Raw genomic sequence first — 19,697 nt, forward strand, 5'->3', positions numbered from 1 at the left:
ACCTGGAAGTCCTGTGTTTACAAGTCTGCCCCGTGGTCGTGTCAAGAGTGCACCAGGAAGAACACACTGCAGATGCGTTCACTGAGATGAAATCTCAGCAGGGTGACATGAAAACGGCGACATGGGTCTCAGGTGCATCTTTGTCAGTTTGATCGCCTCTCAAATGGGTTGTTTTTCTGTCATTTCCTTACATCAAGGCTAAGTTCTTCCAAATGATTTTTCATAAACAGACCTTACAGATAGTTTCTATTTTAAGTGCCAGAGGTTTTGAATATCTTATCTCTGAGATAGACGTTTCCCTCCCAGTGCAACGAAGCTCAAAGCTCCCTGTAGCACAAAAAAACCCTACATTTGGCAATCTTTATACAGTCGACTTCTTTAATAGTTACTCCAACAAAAACTGCCCATGGCGAGGTCTGCCTATTATTCTGAGCAACAGAGATCTAATTTCTTGGAACGACTACAGTAGAATAGATTAAATGTAATTTTAAGATTGCTGTAAGGACCACCCATTAAATTAGGGTTGAATGTGACCCTTGGCTGTATAAGGATGTCTTACTAATGAGATTACAGGTATAAAGTTTAGTTTTTCTCTGTAGAGTTGTTAATCGTACCTTTATCTTTTTTTTAAATCAAAAACATGTGAATTTTGGTTTCTGGTCTCTGAAGTCCCAGTTTCCAGGGGTTTTGGTGAGTTTATGAATCTATGATTGTGGGATTGTCAGGAGATGCCGTAAAATCACTTTCTGGCTGAAGGAAGAATACAGAGAACCTTACAAGGGTAAACAAGCAGAGACATAACAAGAGGGGTGCCAAACAAAATGGTTTTAAGAAAAAGCCACAGGTGAGAAAACATTTGTGTGATAACAGAAACTGCTGTTTCTGAGCTTCAGATGTTATATTTAAATAAAGGGCTGAAATGAATATTGTTTGTATCTATAGCCACGAGGGAAATAAAGCGTGCAACTACTGAGAAACTGACATGAAGATGTCAGTGTTCTATCACTGTTGTGCTGCACACAGATGTTTTAGTTTTCTGAGAGATGGCAAGGCATGTTTCTCAGCTGGCAAAGTGATGTTTCCACCTGGCAGTAGTCTACTAATATGTGACCACCCATTTGTGGAAGATATTAAGTAATATGAAGCTTTTATGAAATTTGTGGCCTTCCAAATCTCATTAAGCCCCCATTCAGCTGTACTTTTTAAACCTAGTACTTCTACAAGCAGAATTATTACATTCTTGGTCCTTTATTCCATTTCTTTTCTTTGCCAGTGCAGATTCCCTCCACTGTTGCAGACCTGAAGTCCACAACAGCCTCATAGATTGAGAGGCAGGGTACACTCTGGACGGGTCACATGGCTAACACAGAGAAAGGCATCCTTTCACGGTCACATTCATAGTTAAAATCTATTTAGAATCGCCAATTAATGTAACATGGATGTCTTTGGATTGCTGGAGGAAGCCAGGGTACCTGGAGAGAACATGCAAACTCCAAACAGAAGAGCCACGGCTGGCTGGTGGGTTTGAAGCAAGTAAGCAAGCAAAAATAAAAAATTAAAAAAAATGGAGAAAAAAAAGGGCTTTTTACATAAGAGTGTGTACTTTTTATAAAGTTTCACTTGGTGACCACTTTAATATAACTGTGATAATTAATTAATATCAATTAATATTGATAGTTATCATTTTTTACCTTACAGCCTATTTATATTTTTCCAGGATATCATACAGTGAGTTAACCCTCGTGAAGCAATGGGTTCAAACCCAGGACAGTGCTAATGTAAAAACCAACAAACAAACAAGCAGCAGAATCAAACTGCTCAGATTTCGCCATCTTTTATTTTCAGTTGACTCCTGTTAGTAAAATGACAGATGCATTTCTTCATATGTACATGTGACTTATAAAAATAGTCAGGCAAATGAGAGAAAAAGCCAGAGGAAATGTCGCTTTCATTCATCATTATGTACAATCGATATAGAACATTGCATTTTATTCACGCTATAAACACAAAAACAAACCCATTAGAACAGATGTAGTGCTCAACTCAGGACACTGGTGCACACCTTTTTTTTTTTCCTGTTTTTTGTTTCTGAAACATGAATGACATCAAAGAGAACCACAGATTTGTCATCACAGAAAACAATTTTGGAAAAAGTAAGAAAAAAAAATGGCTCTAGAATTCGCAATTTACAGTTTACAGGTGAAGATTTTTCCGCAATTTTTGTGAATCGCCTGTTTTTAACTTAAATAACTTAAAACAACCAAAATAAATGTGAATCGATTCATACGTTTAACATTAGCAGCATTGCTCTATCAATCAGTACCCCTTATTTTAGTAGACCTTTTCTTTCTTTTTTTGTTTTTACATTATTTTCCCCATTGGACACAAAAAATAATCAGAAATTTTCCATTTCCACCTATACATGAACACATTTTATGGATACAGTTTTACCTGCCTGCCTGTTGGTTTCAGTACATCTTTCATTACAAAAATAGGAGCTTTAGTACAAAAGCTGTTTGGTATGGTGGGTTCACATTAAGCTTTGTAAAATGCAGACTTGTCCACCAGCTTTGCGCTGAACATATCTACAGAACAATTAAATAACCAAATGTGCATGTAGGAGAATCAGTAACACAGAACAAAAATCTAAATAAAATAACAATTAAAAATAAAAAATAAGGGAAGACGTGGCTCAGTGCATTTGACAGGAACTCCTTTTTCTCGCTACCCGGGCAAATCCAAGGATCTGAAAAGCCCTTTGAGCTACACGCCTTTGGGTTTCCTGTCGTCAATAGTAGAATACAGCTTGTCTTCTCAAAAAAGCACTTAGAAATACTTCTGTCAAAATTCAAATTAAAATGCTCAAGGCAGTGTTTTTGTCCACTGCTCTGGACAAAAAAAAAAAAAAAAAAAAAAAACTAAATGAATATAAATGAACTAATGCAGAGGCTGGTTGAGGCTGTACCTTTAAATTGTTGTGGTTACTCTAGCTTCTATTTAGTTGCTGAGCCAGAAGGGAGAGCGTGGTCCTCCAGGTAGTGAGCCTCAGTTACTATAAATACTCTTGTTTATTAGTTTAGGTGGGCGGGGAGGGGGCGGGGGGTATCTCTGGGAATCACAGTGAAGAGCAGGTCAGTTATCTGTCAGGGCATATTAATACGAATATGCGTACACATGTATCATCGAGCCCCAGGACCGCCAGGACCCTTTCCTTTCCTGACTGCTCCGTGGCTGCTGTGGTGGTGGCTGTGGGCCAGCTGTTTGTGGGGGCTCGGCGTGGAGGTGCCTCCTTTGGTCTGGGGGGAGGAGCTTCTGCTGAGGCTAAAGGCAGGACTGGTACCAGACCGGCCCAGGGAGGTCTGCAGAGGGCTGGATGCAGAGAGGCCCGCTGAAATTAGGGACAGGAAAGGATGAGGTTATTTATCATGTTCAAACAGCCAGTTCAGTAGGACATAACTGGCTTGTGTTTGTTTTTTTGCAGTGATACCACAACAAAATACATCGGCCTCAAAAAACCGAAAAAAAAAAGTCTCGATTAGACATCTCTGGGAGAAGTTCATAACAGTGTCAACTGTGTGGCACTGATTGGAATGTGGAATGATTATGGACTCTAACAATCTTCTCCTTTGTTACTTTCTTTTGGCTTAATGTATCCATAACAGGAACCAGTAAGGTATTCATTCAGTGCATTCATTGTGGCTTGAAAAGAGATGACAGGTCAGCACTCTGGCTTGAAACATTGGTGAAGCTGTAACGTTGTGCATGGGTAGTAGACGTTTAGCTTGCAGGGAAAAGGACAGATTTTAAAACAATATTTTTTAAAAAACTGAGTTACTCTTGAGTTAAGAGTGCTCATTTGAAAATATGGATGTATGAACATGAGAAACAGAACAAGCATGTTTGTTGTGACATCAACAGTCCTTAAGAACATTTGTCCAAGAAATGCATTGACAGGTAAACAAAGCACACATATTCTTTTTGATTTCTGGACAGCCAGTGCCTGTGCATAAAGATCCGTACAATATTTACATACCTTTCGAAACACTGTAGCCATAAGCAGCATAAGCTGCTGCCGAAGCAGCTGCCGCGCCTGCCATCGCTCCTGCCATTGCTGCTGCACTACCTGCAGTTGACTTACGCCCGCGTCCTTTCCCTCCAGTCTTGGCACCGCCTCCAGAGCCTTTAGGCCGCCCACGACTCCGCCCGGACCTGCCTCTGCCTGGACTGATTGTGTCCGAGGCTGAAACACCTGAACACCACAGGCAATAAAAGGAAAAAATAGTAAAAAAAAAAACTCTTCAGTATTTTACAGTCAGGCGGGAATCAACATCACTGTCAGAGACACTCAGACACTCAGACACTTTCAGAGTCTACTGTGGTCATTTCTCTGCAACATTTAAGCGCAATTGCACATTAATCACGGCTCATCATTACTGTAAGTGCTGGCTCAAGCAAAAAAAGGAACACTCTTCTCATTTTCCATACTGTTTGCACAATCAGAGCCAGAGTGGTGATGTACCTAATCCTCCAGTACCTTGTCTTCTCCCTCTCTGACTCCCCACATCCCACCACTGGCCTGCATTTCTCTACACGTTTCACTCCAAATACTCTGGATTACAACCTCCCTATGTGGGGAAAAAGGCCCTACTCTATCACTAACACCAAAGCACACATGAAAACCTTTCATAAAATTCCCCACGCTTCCCCCGACCTTCAGGTCTAAATTTCACTCTTCTTTCCTTTCCCATTTTCAAGTTCACCAGTTGATTCTTGATTCTTTGCTTTCCATCTCATCTTCCAAACCTTTCATTTAAACATCATCTACATCTCTGAAGGAACCAACTTTCTCCCAGCTTGCTGGCTCTGGTTATCACTGCGCATCAATAATCTTGCTGGCAAGCACCTCTTAGCATGGCAGCAAAAATTCCCAACAGGTTTTAACGAAGAAGTATGGATTTAGGAGAGATTATCTTGCCGCAAAAATTCCAAAGTGAAGATAAAAGGAAAAAACATTCACCATGTATCTTGATTTCTGAGTGCGGCCGAGCCAAAATAAAACTGTTATAAATGTAAAACAAGCAAGAAACGAGCTGCATACAGCTTATGAGGTAAAAAGCCACTTGTCTCAATGGACCCCAGCCTATTAAAACACAAGGCGAGATAGCAGAGAGAACATAACAAGCCAGCCTTCTACGTGCAGCGATGACTTTCATGTAAGTCACACTAATTTGCTATTCTAGCAACAGTAGAACAAGATAATAGTCTCATGGAAAGGACAGATTAGGTTTTATTTGGCAACTCCACACTTGGAAGAGATTATATGTACTTAGATTATTTTTAGTTAGGACAAACCATTAGGTTTCTGATAGTGTATGAGATACGTTGCTGGGTGGGCTGGCTGTTTAACACTGCCAAAAATGATTGGCTAAACAACCAGAGAGCAAGAGAGACCTCTAAAGCCTTTATATAGGAAGAACACAACTTTTAGCACCATTTACATACTTTGTGCTTAAGTGACTGTCTTTAATGCTACATATATGCTACATATTTATTTGGAAACTTTGAACTTTAGCTGCTGATATCACTCACTATACAAACGGATATGTCCTAAATTCAGAGGTGGGGAGTATCAGTAACAAGTCAAATCTGGTCTTGATCTACAGCAAATTTTCCAGGGACACCAACTGCAGAGCAAGTCTATGCAAAGTGCAGAAAAACATAAAGTATACTGCTCTACTCGCTCCATGAACGATGGCTAGACTGAAATTGTTTTCTCACCATTCATATTGTCAGAGACTGATCCAGACACAGAGGCGGGTGAGTTGGTGGCACGAGACTGAGGCGCGGAAGAAAGCGGATCATCCACGATGACGAGCATGTCGCTGCTGCTCTCATCCGCGTCGGCATCAGGAGGTAATGAGCCGGGCTGGAGCTCGCTACTTAAGGAGATCTGTCCATGCATAGGAGTACAAACAGACATACATACAGGCTGCGGGTCAGCACCACAAGGGAACGAGGAACCAGGTAAGTACAGTAAAGGGCAACAAGAGGAACAGTCCGAGGAACAGAGAGGAAAGGAAAGGAAAGGAAAGGAAAGGAAAGATTCAATGTGCAGGGTATAAAAGTGACAAATGGTTGGGAAAAGGTAAGACGGACAGAAGAGTGGATCGAAAGAAGAGGAAAGCCGGAGAAGAGAATATAGGGGAAGAATTAATAACCCAAAAGAAACAAAAGATAAGAAAAGAAAAGGGGAGGAGGATTAATAGCACAGCATGCAAAGTAAGATTGTGAGTTTGTGGATGCAGGCCAAAGAAGCCTAATGGAGCAGCCACAAGTCATCACATTTAACATAAATCTCATCCCTTTCCCGCCTCATCTATGACCTACACTTTCACAAAAGCCTTTCTCTCTCTTTATCGCACACATGCACACACCATCCATCTCTTCTGTTTTTCCTCTGGATCCCTCACCTCGCTGAAAGGACTGGGCATGGCCGAGTCCATCTCGACGCTGATGAACGAGTCGTCTCCATCTGCCGACAAGTTAGAGTTGTCTGCTGAGGGGGCGTGGGAAATGACCAGGTTCACTTCCTTTTTCCTCTTGTTCTCCAGCTCCTCGTTCTTCTTCTGAAAGTTAACAACAGAAACGAGAACAGGAGAGGGTATTGATGAAATCAATTCTGCTGAAGTAGGGGTGTGAAATTATTTTTTCCTCTAAAACAGAATTAACCTAACTAGTATATATTAAACCAGTGGTTTAAGCCACTTATTGTTAGAAGGCTTTGCTATGCAGATGATACCCAGCTATATCTATCAATGAAGCCAGATGATACAAAATAACTACTTAAACTGATGATCTCTAAATTCAGATAAAACATAGGCTATTGTACTCTTATTATTATTTCTTATTATTAATTATTAATCTCTGACTCTCTTCCACAGTGGGTCTTTTGTCTTGTCCTATCCCTCCCCTTATCCCAGACCTGTCACAGCAGATGGCTGCCCTTTCCTCAGCTTGGTTTTCCTTCCTGGTTTCTTCCTGTTAAAAGGCGGTTTACCTTCCCACTGTCGCCACTTACATACAGGGGTTAGGTTTTCTCTTATTAACAGAAAGGTCTTTATCGTACATTGTAAAGTACCGTGAGATGACTGTTGTTGTGATTTGGTGCTATATAAATAAACCTGAATTGAGTTGAACTGAATGCGCTGACAGTCAGTTGCATGGCATATACATTTTCTGTTCAGCTCTTGAGTTCAGAGCAAGACAAAACTCAGCAGCCACTGACCAGATTGCCATGAAATCCAGTATGGATATGATCCCCAGAGGAAGATATTTAATGATTTTAGATGAACCTCTGACCTTCCATCTGACCCTACTTTAGTCACTGACTATCTCAAACTAGTGACCTGATTTCTGTCAGATTCACCAGCTATGTACTGTATAATATCTCAAAGGAATAAGTCATAATGATTTCAATGTCCCCTCGACCCTTCCTGCAGCTTCACTATCAGGTCAATGTTATATTATGTTAGACAGAAGAGAGTCTATCGTCTAACAGACAGACTACAGTTTTCACTCTTGAGCTGAACACAAAACTTTCTGTAAAAGTTTCTTCCAGGACTCTTGTCTCCTTATCTTCCTACCTTACAATTTCTTCCATTCCAACTTTCTCTCTAACATTTCACATGTGTTTCTACTCGAAGTATTCTACATATTCCACTCCACATCCAGGCAGCCACCAACTCAGTTAATCAGTTCCATACCTTCTCAGCATACTTCTCCCTCTTCCTCTTGCGCTCCTTCACCTTGCTGCTCTCCTCTTGCTGCCTCTTCTCCTCTTGCCTTTGGCGCACTACAGAAAGAGACACAATGTTTGTTTTCATATTTTCCTTCCCCTCACAGTGAAACTCTAACATCTGCCCAATCAAAACACTCACATTTCTTCTCCAGCTCGTCATCGTCCAAAAGCAGGCTGACCACCTCTTTGGGTTTGAGCGTGTCTGGCTTGAAGTTGCCTCCAGAGATCACTACCCTTTGGATCTTATTAAAGAAGACCATTAAAGCATTAATCACCTCTGTTATTAATATGACCATTATGCACTTGTGTTATTTTGTTGTTGTTGGTTTAAAAAGAATAGAGGATATTTTTGACACACCTCGCTCTTTTCCTTGGCCCGCTGCAGTATCCTCTCCTCGATGGTGCCCTGACAGATGAGGCGATAGACGGTGACCTGTTTGGTCTGACCCAGCCTGTGAGCCCTGTCCATGGCCTGTTGGTCCACTGTGGGGTTCCAGTCACTGTCATAGAAGATAACCTGCACAGGAAAAAATATATATGTCATAATATTTTTCTCTAAAATTAGGATATCCATGTTTACCACATTGTCTAATTTTTTTTTGTGAAGAAAGCCTGAGCGTGAAACAGACACTCCCTTCTCTGCAATTTCGGAGACTAATAACAATGACGTGTTTTCCCAAGTGAACTGCCTTTTAACGTGACAGATGTCCTGTGTTAACAATCGCTTCACGCTCATTGTCATGAAAGCTAATTTCACTCGAACAGGGCTACAGGGAGTTTATAGCGAGACATGTTAATAAACACTGACATTATCATTTTCAGAGGCGTGTTTAGCCCTACTGATTACATACACAATCATGCTCCTTAGTCATTATCCAAACGTATTTATTTATGCTGAAACTGTGTTTTACGACAGAGAATGTGTGCTGCCCTGGATATAGACCTTTAGTAAATGTTAGTGCTATTTAAACTATGATATGGTATCAATAAGGGGCTCACAGTGTCAGCAGCAGTCAGGTTAATGCCAAGCCCTCCGGCCCGTGTGCTCAGCAGAAAGACAAAGATATCCGTTCTGTGGAGGGCAGTGAGAGAGGAGTGGGGGGTGGAGGGAATAGAGGAGGGGGACAAAATCAGAAGATATCATTCCCAACTGCAGCTACAGCACAAATATCCACATATCATGCCATTAAATGAAGTTGCAATGTAAGTTAAGAATAAAAATGTCAAGCTTAAGTCCTGTATAGGATGTGAAATGTGCACCAGTAGTGAAAGCCTTGCAACATAAAGCAACTTCAATAAACTCCAATAAACTTCAAACTCTTTTGTCCTCCAAAAAGAGTAATGCTGGCGCCTGAGAGCTATGTACTAATGCAAACCAGAGAATGTGGACTAAACACACCCATATATATTTCGATGTATGGGTGACGTCTTATTTCATGCATGCACAACCACTTGCACTCTAGGTCGTATTTTATCTTTACCCACCGACTCTGGAAGTCAGCCACCATATCCCTGCGCTCAGAAATCTTGGAGGATCCATCGAGGCGCATGTAGGTGTGCTTGCGATAAACCATGTACTCCTGGAAAGATGGGACAAAGACAGTAAAGAAAATAATTACTAATAAATAAATAATGACTCCTCATTTATTCTGGTCTTTCACACAGCAGAAGGTTGGCTTACTTCCAGTATGGAGGAATATGTAGATATAGAATAACTGATTCTAATTTTCACAACATCTTTTGCTTTATTTTCATAAAACCTATAACTAGAATAACTAGATCTGCATCAAGTTAATAAAAAAAACTAAAACTTAACTCTAGGATTAGCCAATATTTGGCATTCATAGATCGCTCTCACCACTGATTTCGAAACCAGCAAACCAAAGTTATCCAAACTTCAAATCCAAAACTCAAATCTCAAACTGTTCTTCAGCCTCTGCTCTGGGGATCGCAAGCAGCAACTACACACTGAATTTAATAAGCTCTCAAATATGAAATTCTATTCTTTCTCTGAGGAGTGGATAAAGCCTTCAGCCCTACTTGTTAAATTTCAAGGGTCAAGAAATATTCATCTGTGCTGTAAGAATTTCTTTCTGACAGCAATTTTGTGTCCAAAATCCCAAAATCCCACATTTCTTATGTGCATTCGCTGGAGTTGAAACCTCAATCCGAGCCCAGGGAGGCATTGAGAAATCAAGAGCTTGATATTCTATCCCCCCCAAAGTCTGCTAAGCTGCGCTGTGTGCGCCTGTGTGTGTGGGTTTGATGGGAGGAGCTCTGAAGTCAGAGCAACAGCAGTGATGAGGTGACTCGCTGAGCTTCCTTTGAGCGCTGCCCTGAACTCGCGACCTCCTCGATGAAACATGTCAGTCCCCCCTGAACCAGTTACAATAAATGGCCACACATAACAACTCCCCTCACACAGCCATTATCAATGATAACGATGATTTGAAGCTATGTTTTCTATGACCCCCTCCAAATCCCCTTTCACGACACCCGGGGCCCTCAGTCCCAGCAGGGCCTGCCCCCTCATCGCTCTGAGTGTCTGGCTCTGTTCCCAACAGCCCCATCTGCTCTAACTGAACACTACATTAGGGACCATTAGGGCAGCGCTCGCCAAAATGCTGCTAACCTTGTTGAATTGGGCTTTGGTATCTTGCCAGCACAACGCTGCTGTCTTTCTAATCTCCATCTAAATCAGCAGAATCAAAGTTTTAGAAAAGTTACACCTGAGAGATCAAATTCCTCTGCAGCCTTTTTGTGGTTTACACTTGGAGTCCTGGTTAGTTGCAGCATGCTTTCGATTTCTTCCAAGATGCCACACTGAAATATAAATCCCAACAGCTGGCAATTTTCTACAATATTCTGATCCAGTTTGTGCTAACCGTAGGTGAAAGTGTGATATTTCTGCAGTTTTTCACTCATTTTCTAATGTATTCCTTTACAAATGTTATAAATCAAGCACTATGTCGGGTTGGCCTGACTGGACAAAATGTTTACTTTTTTCATGCAACTATCATCGGCCCATTATGAACCACATATCGCCAAAAAAACCAAAAACAAAAAAAAACAAAACAAAACAAAACCCCCCAAACCCCTATGTTCCCTGAAGTTCACGACGCATGGGAACACGCAAATTTGTTTTAAGAATGCCCGATACTTTTGTATCCACTCCAATTACAATTTTGCTTTTTCTTTCAAAGTGGCTCTGGGAACACAGGCTGTTCCCAACTTCCTGTTAAAAATGAGTCCCCACAGTCAAGCAAATGCTGTTAGATTAGTGTGCGTGGTCACAGACTGTTCCTAACCCAACAGCTGTAATAACTGAAAAGAACATGCTGTGGCACGATAATAAAACAGAGTCCACTTCAGAACTGAGCTGGGCTTAAGACTGTTATGTCTGCTGTCAGTGACATGGTACATACAACACCTGCCCAAGACCACAGGAGCAGCAGAACTTCACTGACCTTAACTATTAAACAGTGTTTCCAATTTTAGGCATTAATACAGATGTGTGAAAAAACACTTTGTAAAACATCCTATGGTGTAGTCTATGCACATTTCTTTTTGCATGTGTGGCTGAATCATTCTGCAATTACAAAAATGCTATCTGGCATTGGCTCCTATGCCAGTCTGTCGAGTTTCTCCGTGTTCGGTTTCTCATGGTGACTGCAAAAGCAGATCGTGTTGGCTTTTTTTCCACTTAATAAATGTTTAGCCACAGTTATTTAGCATTAAATTAATGTAACACTGAAGAGAGAGTCTATACACAGATTGAAATAGCAAAGAAAATGAGAATAAATATATAAATGACCACATTTTGTTTCACAGACGCAAAGCATATTGCCACTGAGCGGACAAATCAGTGTGTGCGCGTGTCATTAAATGTCTGGGGAGGGTGTGTGTGGCAGGCTTCTGCAGGCTATATGAAAACTACATCATATCTTTGACAGGTATCAACACAGCAGTATAAATCACACCTTAGCAGAAAGCTCATTGGACCTTTCTATCCCCCTCTAGTACAGCATACTAAGAAGTGAGCGACCAAATTGCATTGAGGAGAATGAAATGCAGGAAAAATGCAATCTCTGGTTCACTACAACAGTTCAGATCATTTTGGCTTCAAAAATAGTTCCACAATATTACAGGAGCCAAATGACCGCAGTAAGTGTCAGCAAGCAAGAACATGGACTTTGATTAGCTACTGCTAAAAAGTCGCATGTATAAGCAGAAAACCAGTTCAGACAAGGACAAGGTGATGAAACCTGCAAAACTATTCATTCATCAAAACCACAGTGTTAACAAACACGGTAACTACAACTCCACTCTCTGGCTTTTCCTTCTGTGTCACAGGCTGTAGAGTTTCTATATTTGCAATCATAGTGTGCAGAAACGTACAAACAAACTGTCATAATATGTTCCACAAAATAATCTATGCAGAAGCCGTGCTTTTCATTGAATAATAGGTCACTGTGTGTCACTCCAACACTCCAAGACAATTTCCCCTCACACCAAACTAGTGATGGCAGCTGGCCGCCCCACCCCGAGCCTGGTTTCTATTAAAAGGACGTTTTTCCTTCCCACTGTCGCCAAGTGCTTGCTCTTAGGGGGTCGTTTGATTGTTGAAAGGTTCTCTGTATTATTATAGGGTGTCTGCTTTACAATATCAAGTGCCTTGATGTGATTGCTGTTGTGATTTGGCACTATATAAATAAAACTAACCTGAATTGAATTGAATAATGAACAAGGCACACCTGAAAGGCAAATTGCATTACCGGTACTTCATTTACAGACAAAATTCTATTCTGGTTTGGCAGCAGTTCCAAGAGACTGTGGGCATTTCCCCTCATTCCTGCATTTTAAGCTTTGCAGACTTTGCAGTAAAATGATGTCTAAAAAAAACTCAGCTTAAATAGGAAGGCAGTGACTCCGTGGTCCCGCTACACTATCAGCTGCTGCCAAAGAAAGCAAACAGTGTTATTTTTCTTTGGGCCACCCGAATCTTAATGATCCATCAACTGACCGCGTGATGTCACCAGAAGAACCGGCAGCCGACTGGTGATGATAACAATGATGATAATGACACAGATCAGCATCAACTTCTCCCGCACTCTCTCTCTTAGTCAGAGACTCACTTTCAGATAATGAACTCCATCTGCAGATTTATTTATTTTTTTAGCTATGACCAATGACAAACATGGAAAAGGAAAAAAAAAAAAGCACTGAAGCCAAATTGGGTGAATGTATGATTTCATCCGTGATTGCCTTGAGCCCATTAGCAGAGGAGATGCTGTCATATACAACCTCCCCCTCAACCAACGCCCACCTCCCATTGCATTATGAGGTCACTTATACACAATGACTTCTGTGATACACAGGGCGCTGTAATGTTGTCTCATTAAATCATAACTAGAGGGAACAACTATAGGTGGGGCAATCAGTGAGAAGAACACTAAAGCAGAATGACTAGCCAGCATTATCGAAGCCATCTTGAGCATTCTCATCACTGCCGTTTTCCAGTGGCCTTTAACACGAGGCATTCTTGCTGTTTTCCAGACACACAGGAAGACGGTCCTTAGCCACCTGGGCCAGGTCCATCTACCATCAACGCATTTGGCTGTGGAACTGGCTCTGCACTGTGTGAATAGGGACAGAATGACATCATGCGAGAGGCTTTTGGCTCCATAGTGATGTTTGCAACAAATATGGAGGCAACAACAGAGTACACCGAGGCTGTCGACACATAATCACTGTCAGGGCTGTGTTTCAGCATTATATTCCTGTAGGGAGAGCAGTAATGCACTTCGATCTTCATCTTGGATTCCAAACTGACAGCCTCTGACCTTCCAATAAGATTATAACTAACTAAGAAGTTGAAAAGAAAAACATGCATGTGGGTAAAAGTAATACGGGTTCATTTATCAAGCTCAAACCGGGAAAAACGGATTTTGTGATCGTTTATTTGTTCCCACCTTTTCCTCATCCATCTACCTTTGTCTCGGTTTTCATGTTATTTCCTTCTCCTCTAACCCCAAAGACCCTGCCACTCCCATCACCCATTTCCCCTCCACTTCCCCGCTTTCCTTATTTCACCCAGTTATCCCTCCCATCTGGCTGCCTCCCCTGCAGATGAGACCCCTCTAATTAGTCCTGACCTGTTAATTAGCAGTCTAATGAGTGCACCAACGAGGGACAGGCAGGTGGTTTAGAGGTGCTGTAGCGCCACACCCCAACGGTTACACTGCTCGGGTGAGGAGCTTAAACAACTTACTTGGAAACTTGGAATTGATTTATGCAGATATCTAAAAGATTTAACTCACCTTCAGGTTACATATTACTGAATGGAATTCAGGACGTTACTTTTTCTACACTTAGCAATAGTGTGAGGGTAACTTATAAATAGAATAGATATGAATAGAGCGAGCAGAGCTGTAAAGGGGCAAAGGTAATGAAAATGAGGAACAAACTGTTCTATTTATAGATGTATGCCGTGTATGTGTGCTTTTATACCTCAAGCAGGTCTATCATGCGAGTCATCTGAGAGTAGATGAGGACTCTGTGTCCCTGAGCCTTTAGTCGACTCAACAGGATATCCAAGGTGTGGAGCTTTCCACTTTCTGTAATCAGGCTTTCCTTATCTGAAAGAGGGAAAGAAAGTTTTACCACACAAACCACCCGGGTGGCAACACAGCAACTTTTCCATGTTACTCTCAGTAAGTAGCTGTGTGATGAAATCACATTAATCACTGAAAATATTTAGTGAGTTGACACAATAAAATATCTGCTTACTTACAAAGTTAAAAAAACAAACTCCAATCAATTCAGAAGTTAGATAAGACTCTTGAATAACCCTTTTCACCAGAACAGATAGAGCTTGGGGGGGGGGGGGGGGGGGTGTCGATCCTCCTAGATCTGGCCCTAATTTAGTGACCGTTTAAATAAAGCCTGTGCCCTGATTGACTGTGCTGTTGCTGAGAGCAGAGAGAATAAGAGACAAAGTGAAACTCTGAGGAAAAAGTGATTTACACTCCATTTTAGACAAAAGCACAAAAGGTGAACAAACAGGCCTGGCAGTTGGTCACGTTTCTGTTGATACCACATCAGGTATTCGCTGGCCTTCAAATGATTTACCGACAAGAGCAATGGGAAAGAGGGGGGTGTTCTGACCCTGGGTCTGCTGCTGAAGTGGTTTCCTCGATGTCCAGCTGATGAGGAATTAACGTCATCTGACACAATGATAGAATAAGGAAAAAGCTGTGCCTGCATTCGACCCTGTGACAGGCACACGATGGTGTTTGACCGAGAGGTCGTGGCCCTGAGTAGGAAGAACCTAAGGCCAGGTCCAGGGTCAGGGGACAGGGTCAGGTCAGGATTAGAAGAAAGTCCCTATGGGAGAGTGAGGCTTGACCGTCTTACATAAGAGGTGGACTCCTGTCCCCCAAGCCCTTTTGTGCGCTGCAAACCTGGGCTTACAAATATTTCCCAGTGTTATTTCTTCACTTTGCTTCGGCCATTAATTCAAAACACATTCTCCAAAAAGCAAAAAACAGACTGGGATACCTTCAAAAAGAATAGCCTCCTGGAACATATTTGAAACATGCAAAAAAATTTGAAATATACACCTGTGTTAAAATGTACCACAGACCCACAATCTCACATAGATCTTTTTTTAAGGAGACCTTTCTATGCTAATTTGTACTTGGACTGAACCCTGACCTGTGACCTTTTAGTATAACCTTCTGAAAAAATGTCAGGCCTGGCAGAGGTGTTAAAGAGGAACTAATAGAACAGATGAATAGGTGAAATGCTCTGGGGAAGTATTGGAGAGCTCACCTACAGGTCACTGTGGAGTGGTGTCAGCCTGTCAAATACATCCAGTCCTGGTCTCACTCACACTCACAACCTACAGCTCCTGGGAATACGCTGGCAAAATTTGTTCTGGATTAAATTCATACGTGTCTTTAATTTCGCTTGTTGTATTTTTCTTCTGGACAGCTGAAAAGCTGAAAAAGGTTAATGTTTTCTGAGGCGCGTAGCTTTTTTGTCAAGTATCCTGTATTTTTTTCCATTTGCAGAAAAGAGGATTATGCAAAGGTTTGTGTGTTGACCGGTCAAAAAGTTGGCTTGAACATGAAAGAGCGAGACCACAGTGGAGTTTGCCACGTAGAGGAAGAAGTGCAAAATATCAAAGAATCACGTAGGAGAAACGCAGACAATGGCTGCAGTGAATAGTTTTGTTTTAAACAGTTTCACTCCACTGCTAAGAATTTCATTGTATAACATGACTACTGTCTCCTTTGCAGCTAGAGCAAGCTTAAAGACGATCAACAGCACTTGCATAAATAAGAGTAGCCCACATTACTGGTTTTTCCATGCATGGCGTAGATAGCAACATGTAAATGTGGGTCTGCAAAGCTCTACGTAGCACCTACGCACTACTAACGCAGTATCACGCAAGTACTTTACGCCATTACAATAAACAAAGAAGTTCACCAACAACACCTGGAACCAGCTCAACTGAAAGGAAGGTCTTATAAAGAGACATTTTAAAGAAGGAGACATGGAAAAAAAAAATCTATAGGAGACTTCTCTAACAGTCAAACTGGAAAGCATGTGAGCCAACCGTGCTTTTGCTACACTCACAGTTTCAGCTTTGTAGAGGGCGCATCTAGTCATTATAGAAGAAAAGATGTATGTGTACTGCATGTTTTCACAGTTTATCATACAGGCTGAATTAGAATGGTACTTGTTCAGTGCTCTGGTAGAAAGAAGCTGATAGTTACTGCACTGCTGGCTGAGCTGTTAAAAAGCTGTAATGTTATGAAGCTTTGCACATGCATGGTGTGTGTAATGGGTTTAGCTGAACATTTTAAATATACAGCTGTTATGTCCTGATATTAGGTACGCTCTCTCCTTATTCAGACAGAGGCTTCGAAATACCCAAATAGCTGCTTGGGGGCATTACCAAGATGGCTGCCAAAGGGCAAGACTTGCTAGAAAGATTTGGTTAGCAGGATGAGCGTTTTATCTCCTGTCATTATGTAAAATTAAAGGTGTAACAGGGGTCTACATTTAGTAAATGACATGCGTTCTTCCACATCAGTATCTTTTCTCATTATATTGTAAATACAAAAGAGAAAACACCTACAATGAATTGAGCTAACTCACAAAATATTGAAAAATTGTGAAATGACATAGGAAATGCTTTAAGGAGGATAATGAATGGCTTAAATAATACACCTATAGCTAAAGGCATTAAAGTACAACTGAAGCAGATTCGATGTGACACTTTATTTACTCTAAAATAGGCAGTTGTGCATTGCTGTGGTTCTATTCGGTTTGTACAAAGAGCCTAGTGCACCGCAAACCATGAGATACACAATGTACCCTTCCGTGAAAGGCCTGTAATTGGCCTTGGCGTCAAGAAAGTTAATGGACTGAGAAAGTAAAAGACAAGAGAGGCCGGCATGCAGCAGATTAGACATGCAGAACAGAAAAAAAAATGGTCCAGACAGAGAGGGACAGACGGAGAGGAAAGGGGGTCTGTGGTGGCTCCGGCTACAGCGAAGCTGGATTAGCCTGGTGGTGGTGGCGGTGATGTTGTGGCTGAGATCAGACAGGGCCTCCCGGCCGCAGGTGCCAGTCTAACCAGGGCCGCTGCTCAGTCAAGGGCACTGACTAACACTTGCGGGCCACGCTGCCAACCACCCAGGCGCAAAACCACCACTTGGCAGAGACACAAATACTCATATAAGACAACACTGCTAAACCCCTGCTACTGATCTGTTTCTGTTTAGGAGATTATATTTAAGCCTCCAGACTCCAGTGTCATGTTTTAAGACAGGTTAAAAGCCCCTATCTGAGGATTTTTCTGGCCAAAGAGGACTAAATGTTGCATGTACTTAAACTAAGTCTTGAATGGCATTAACAGGCAATGAGAAAATCCCATATTAAACAGTTGGATACTATTATTCTTGTATACAGAGACGTGTCAGTCACAATAATCCTTTTGTTTATGACTGGATTATGAGGGAGACCATTAATAGGGAAGCTGCTCTGCTCCTTAAGAAAGCAACCTTCTGGTGTTTGATGACACCGGTGACCATGATACAGCATTTGGTAGTTGCTTATCGGCATCACTTGATCATCACCATATTGAATTCTGAGTTGCATTCATACACAGAGAAATTATTAACACAAAGACAATAAAAAAGGAAAGAAAGAAAGGCAAGCAAGAAAACAGGCAGAAAAAAATCGTCCCACAGCAATGTGGCTTATAGAGAGGTTGCAGAGTTCAAGCATTTAGTACTGCATTGAGAAAACCCCAGTTTCATATTGCTGCTATACTCTATAAAAGGGAAGCCAAGAAAATGAATAATTACAATTTGGGAGGACTTTGGTGGTCTGTCTCATTCCAATGTAACACTTATGCTTACATTATAAGCTACATGTGGTGGCAATGAAATGCAGGACCACTGCCCTTAAGCGTGAGCAAACTGGATATAGTAACTACGCATGTACCATGAATTATGGACGGTTTGGAGGAATTTAAATGAAAAGGTCGATACAGCTAAAAAACAAACAAACAGTGTGTTGGCTCGAAAGAGTCACTAAAATTCATTGACATAGCAACAGCAATATTATGTAGCTGATTGCAAACAAAGAGATCATGTCCAAATATGTTGTGGTGTGTAGATCAAAATGTGGAGTAAAACTGAAAGCAAGAAAAAAAAAAAAGGGGGGGGGGGGGGGGGGGCACAAAACAACTTTAAAATCATGGCCTGACAGGGATGAGGACTGCGATAAGACCACACCCCAAAACACGAGCAAATCCCATGTGGTGTCACACCACTCTGCCGTTGCTATGGATACACATATCAAGCTTCACCACCTGCCCTGCCCCCCTTTCACAGCACCCCCCTCCTCGCCACCACCACCCGCTTCAATCCAATCCAGTCTAACAGAGGTATTCACCCAGCCAGGCCCTCCCCATCTCCTTCATGCTTACCGCCTGCTGGCAGATTAAGCTGCACTCCCTTGTCCCTCCTCACACCCCCATTCTACTACATCCACTGTAGCACCCTCCAGCAGCCTCTCCATCCTTCCCTCCTCCACTTCTACACTCACCCTCCCACTCCACGATACACACCCTCTCTCGCTCGCCCCTTTCCTCCCCCTGCTGTCTGTCCCCCGACGTTGTAATCCAATCCCTGCAGGGCCAGAGCCAGGGGTCTGACATGGTCCTGACCCAATTAGAGGCCTGCTGCCAGCTAATTAACCCCGGCCCAGCCCTGGTGCCTGGCGCCTGATACTCCCAAACCAACTATGGCGCTAATTTCATTAATACGCCGCTACAATCTTCTATGCTGTCCTCTGTTTCCTTCCCCTCTGCTGCTGTTGTCTGCCAAAGCCAAGTGGGGAGCTGCCCTGAACACGGAGGGAAGTGAGCCAGATGTGATGAAGAACAGCAATTTTGCAGAAAAGGAGTTAGTGAAGGAAGATGGATGAATGGTTATGTGAGAAAGAGAGACAGATGGGAGGCCACAGAACAGGTCGAATCAACGATCGAACCAAGCACCAGCCCCTCACTGTACAATGATACATTACACTGGGCAATCAATAAGTCAATGAGCAACACTTGTTCAGCAGCGCTGATGATGGAAATATTAGCCTGACACTACTTTGCTGCTTCTGCATATATTGACAAAAATCAGAGTGAAACTTAATTTTCTTACAGCGACAGCATCAGTACAGCTAAGAGCCAGATGCCAGTGGGAGGATTTGAAAGCTAGGAAGTGAGAAGCCCGACAGAAAACAGGAGAATTTAGTGAAGATTTACAACCCCCCCAAACAAAGTCTGTCTGCATCCAGAAAGCAGCATCTCTGCTCTGGAGCCTGA

At 42.1% G+C, this 19,697-nt stretch overlaps 1 protein-coding gene across 2 annotated transcripts in view; it reads right to left on the bottom strand.

Annotated features, from left to right (window-relative positions):
* Positions 1-1,818: 1,818 nt before the first annotated feature.
* The window catches only part of ino80 (INO80 complex ATPase subunit), a 38,628-nt gene continuing 20,749 nt past the window's right edge, over positions 1,819-19,697 (bottom strand). For both annotated transcript variants that reach the window (XM_085431504.1, XM_085431503.1), the window contains exons 28-37: positions 14,309-14,436; positions 9,284-9,378; positions 8,798-8,870; positions 8,157-8,315; positions 7,938-8,040; positions 7,764-7,852; positions 6,471-6,626; positions 5,779-5,950; positions 4,034-4,249; positions 1,819-3,388 (exon numbers count right to left, since the gene is read on the bottom strand). In XM_085431504.1, the coding sequence (XP_085287630.1) occupies positions 3,180-3,388; positions 4,034-4,249; positions 5,779-5,950; positions 6,471-6,626; positions 7,764-7,852; positions 7,938-8,040; positions 8,157-8,315; positions 8,798-8,870; positions 9,284-9,378; positions 14,309-14,436 (1,400 nt within the window). In that variant the 3' untranslated portion in view covers positions 1,819-3,179. The remainder of the gene's footprint in view (positions 3,389-4,033; positions 4,250-5,778; positions 5,951-6,470; positions 6,627-7,763; positions 7,853-7,937; positions 8,041-8,156; positions 8,316-8,797; positions 8,871-9,283; positions 9,379-14,308; positions 14,437-19,697) is intronic.

The sequence above is a fragment of the Copadichromis virginalis genome, linkage group LG15 (genome assembly GCF_057382275.1).
Source record: "Copadichromis virginalis isolate Kocher_CV1m ecotype Utaka linkage group LG15, C_Virginalis_male_GT1.1, whole genome shotgun sequence".
Classification (NCBI taxonomy): Eukaryota; Metazoa; Chordata; class Actinopteri; order Cichliformes; family Cichlidae; genus Copadichromis; species Copadichromis virginalis.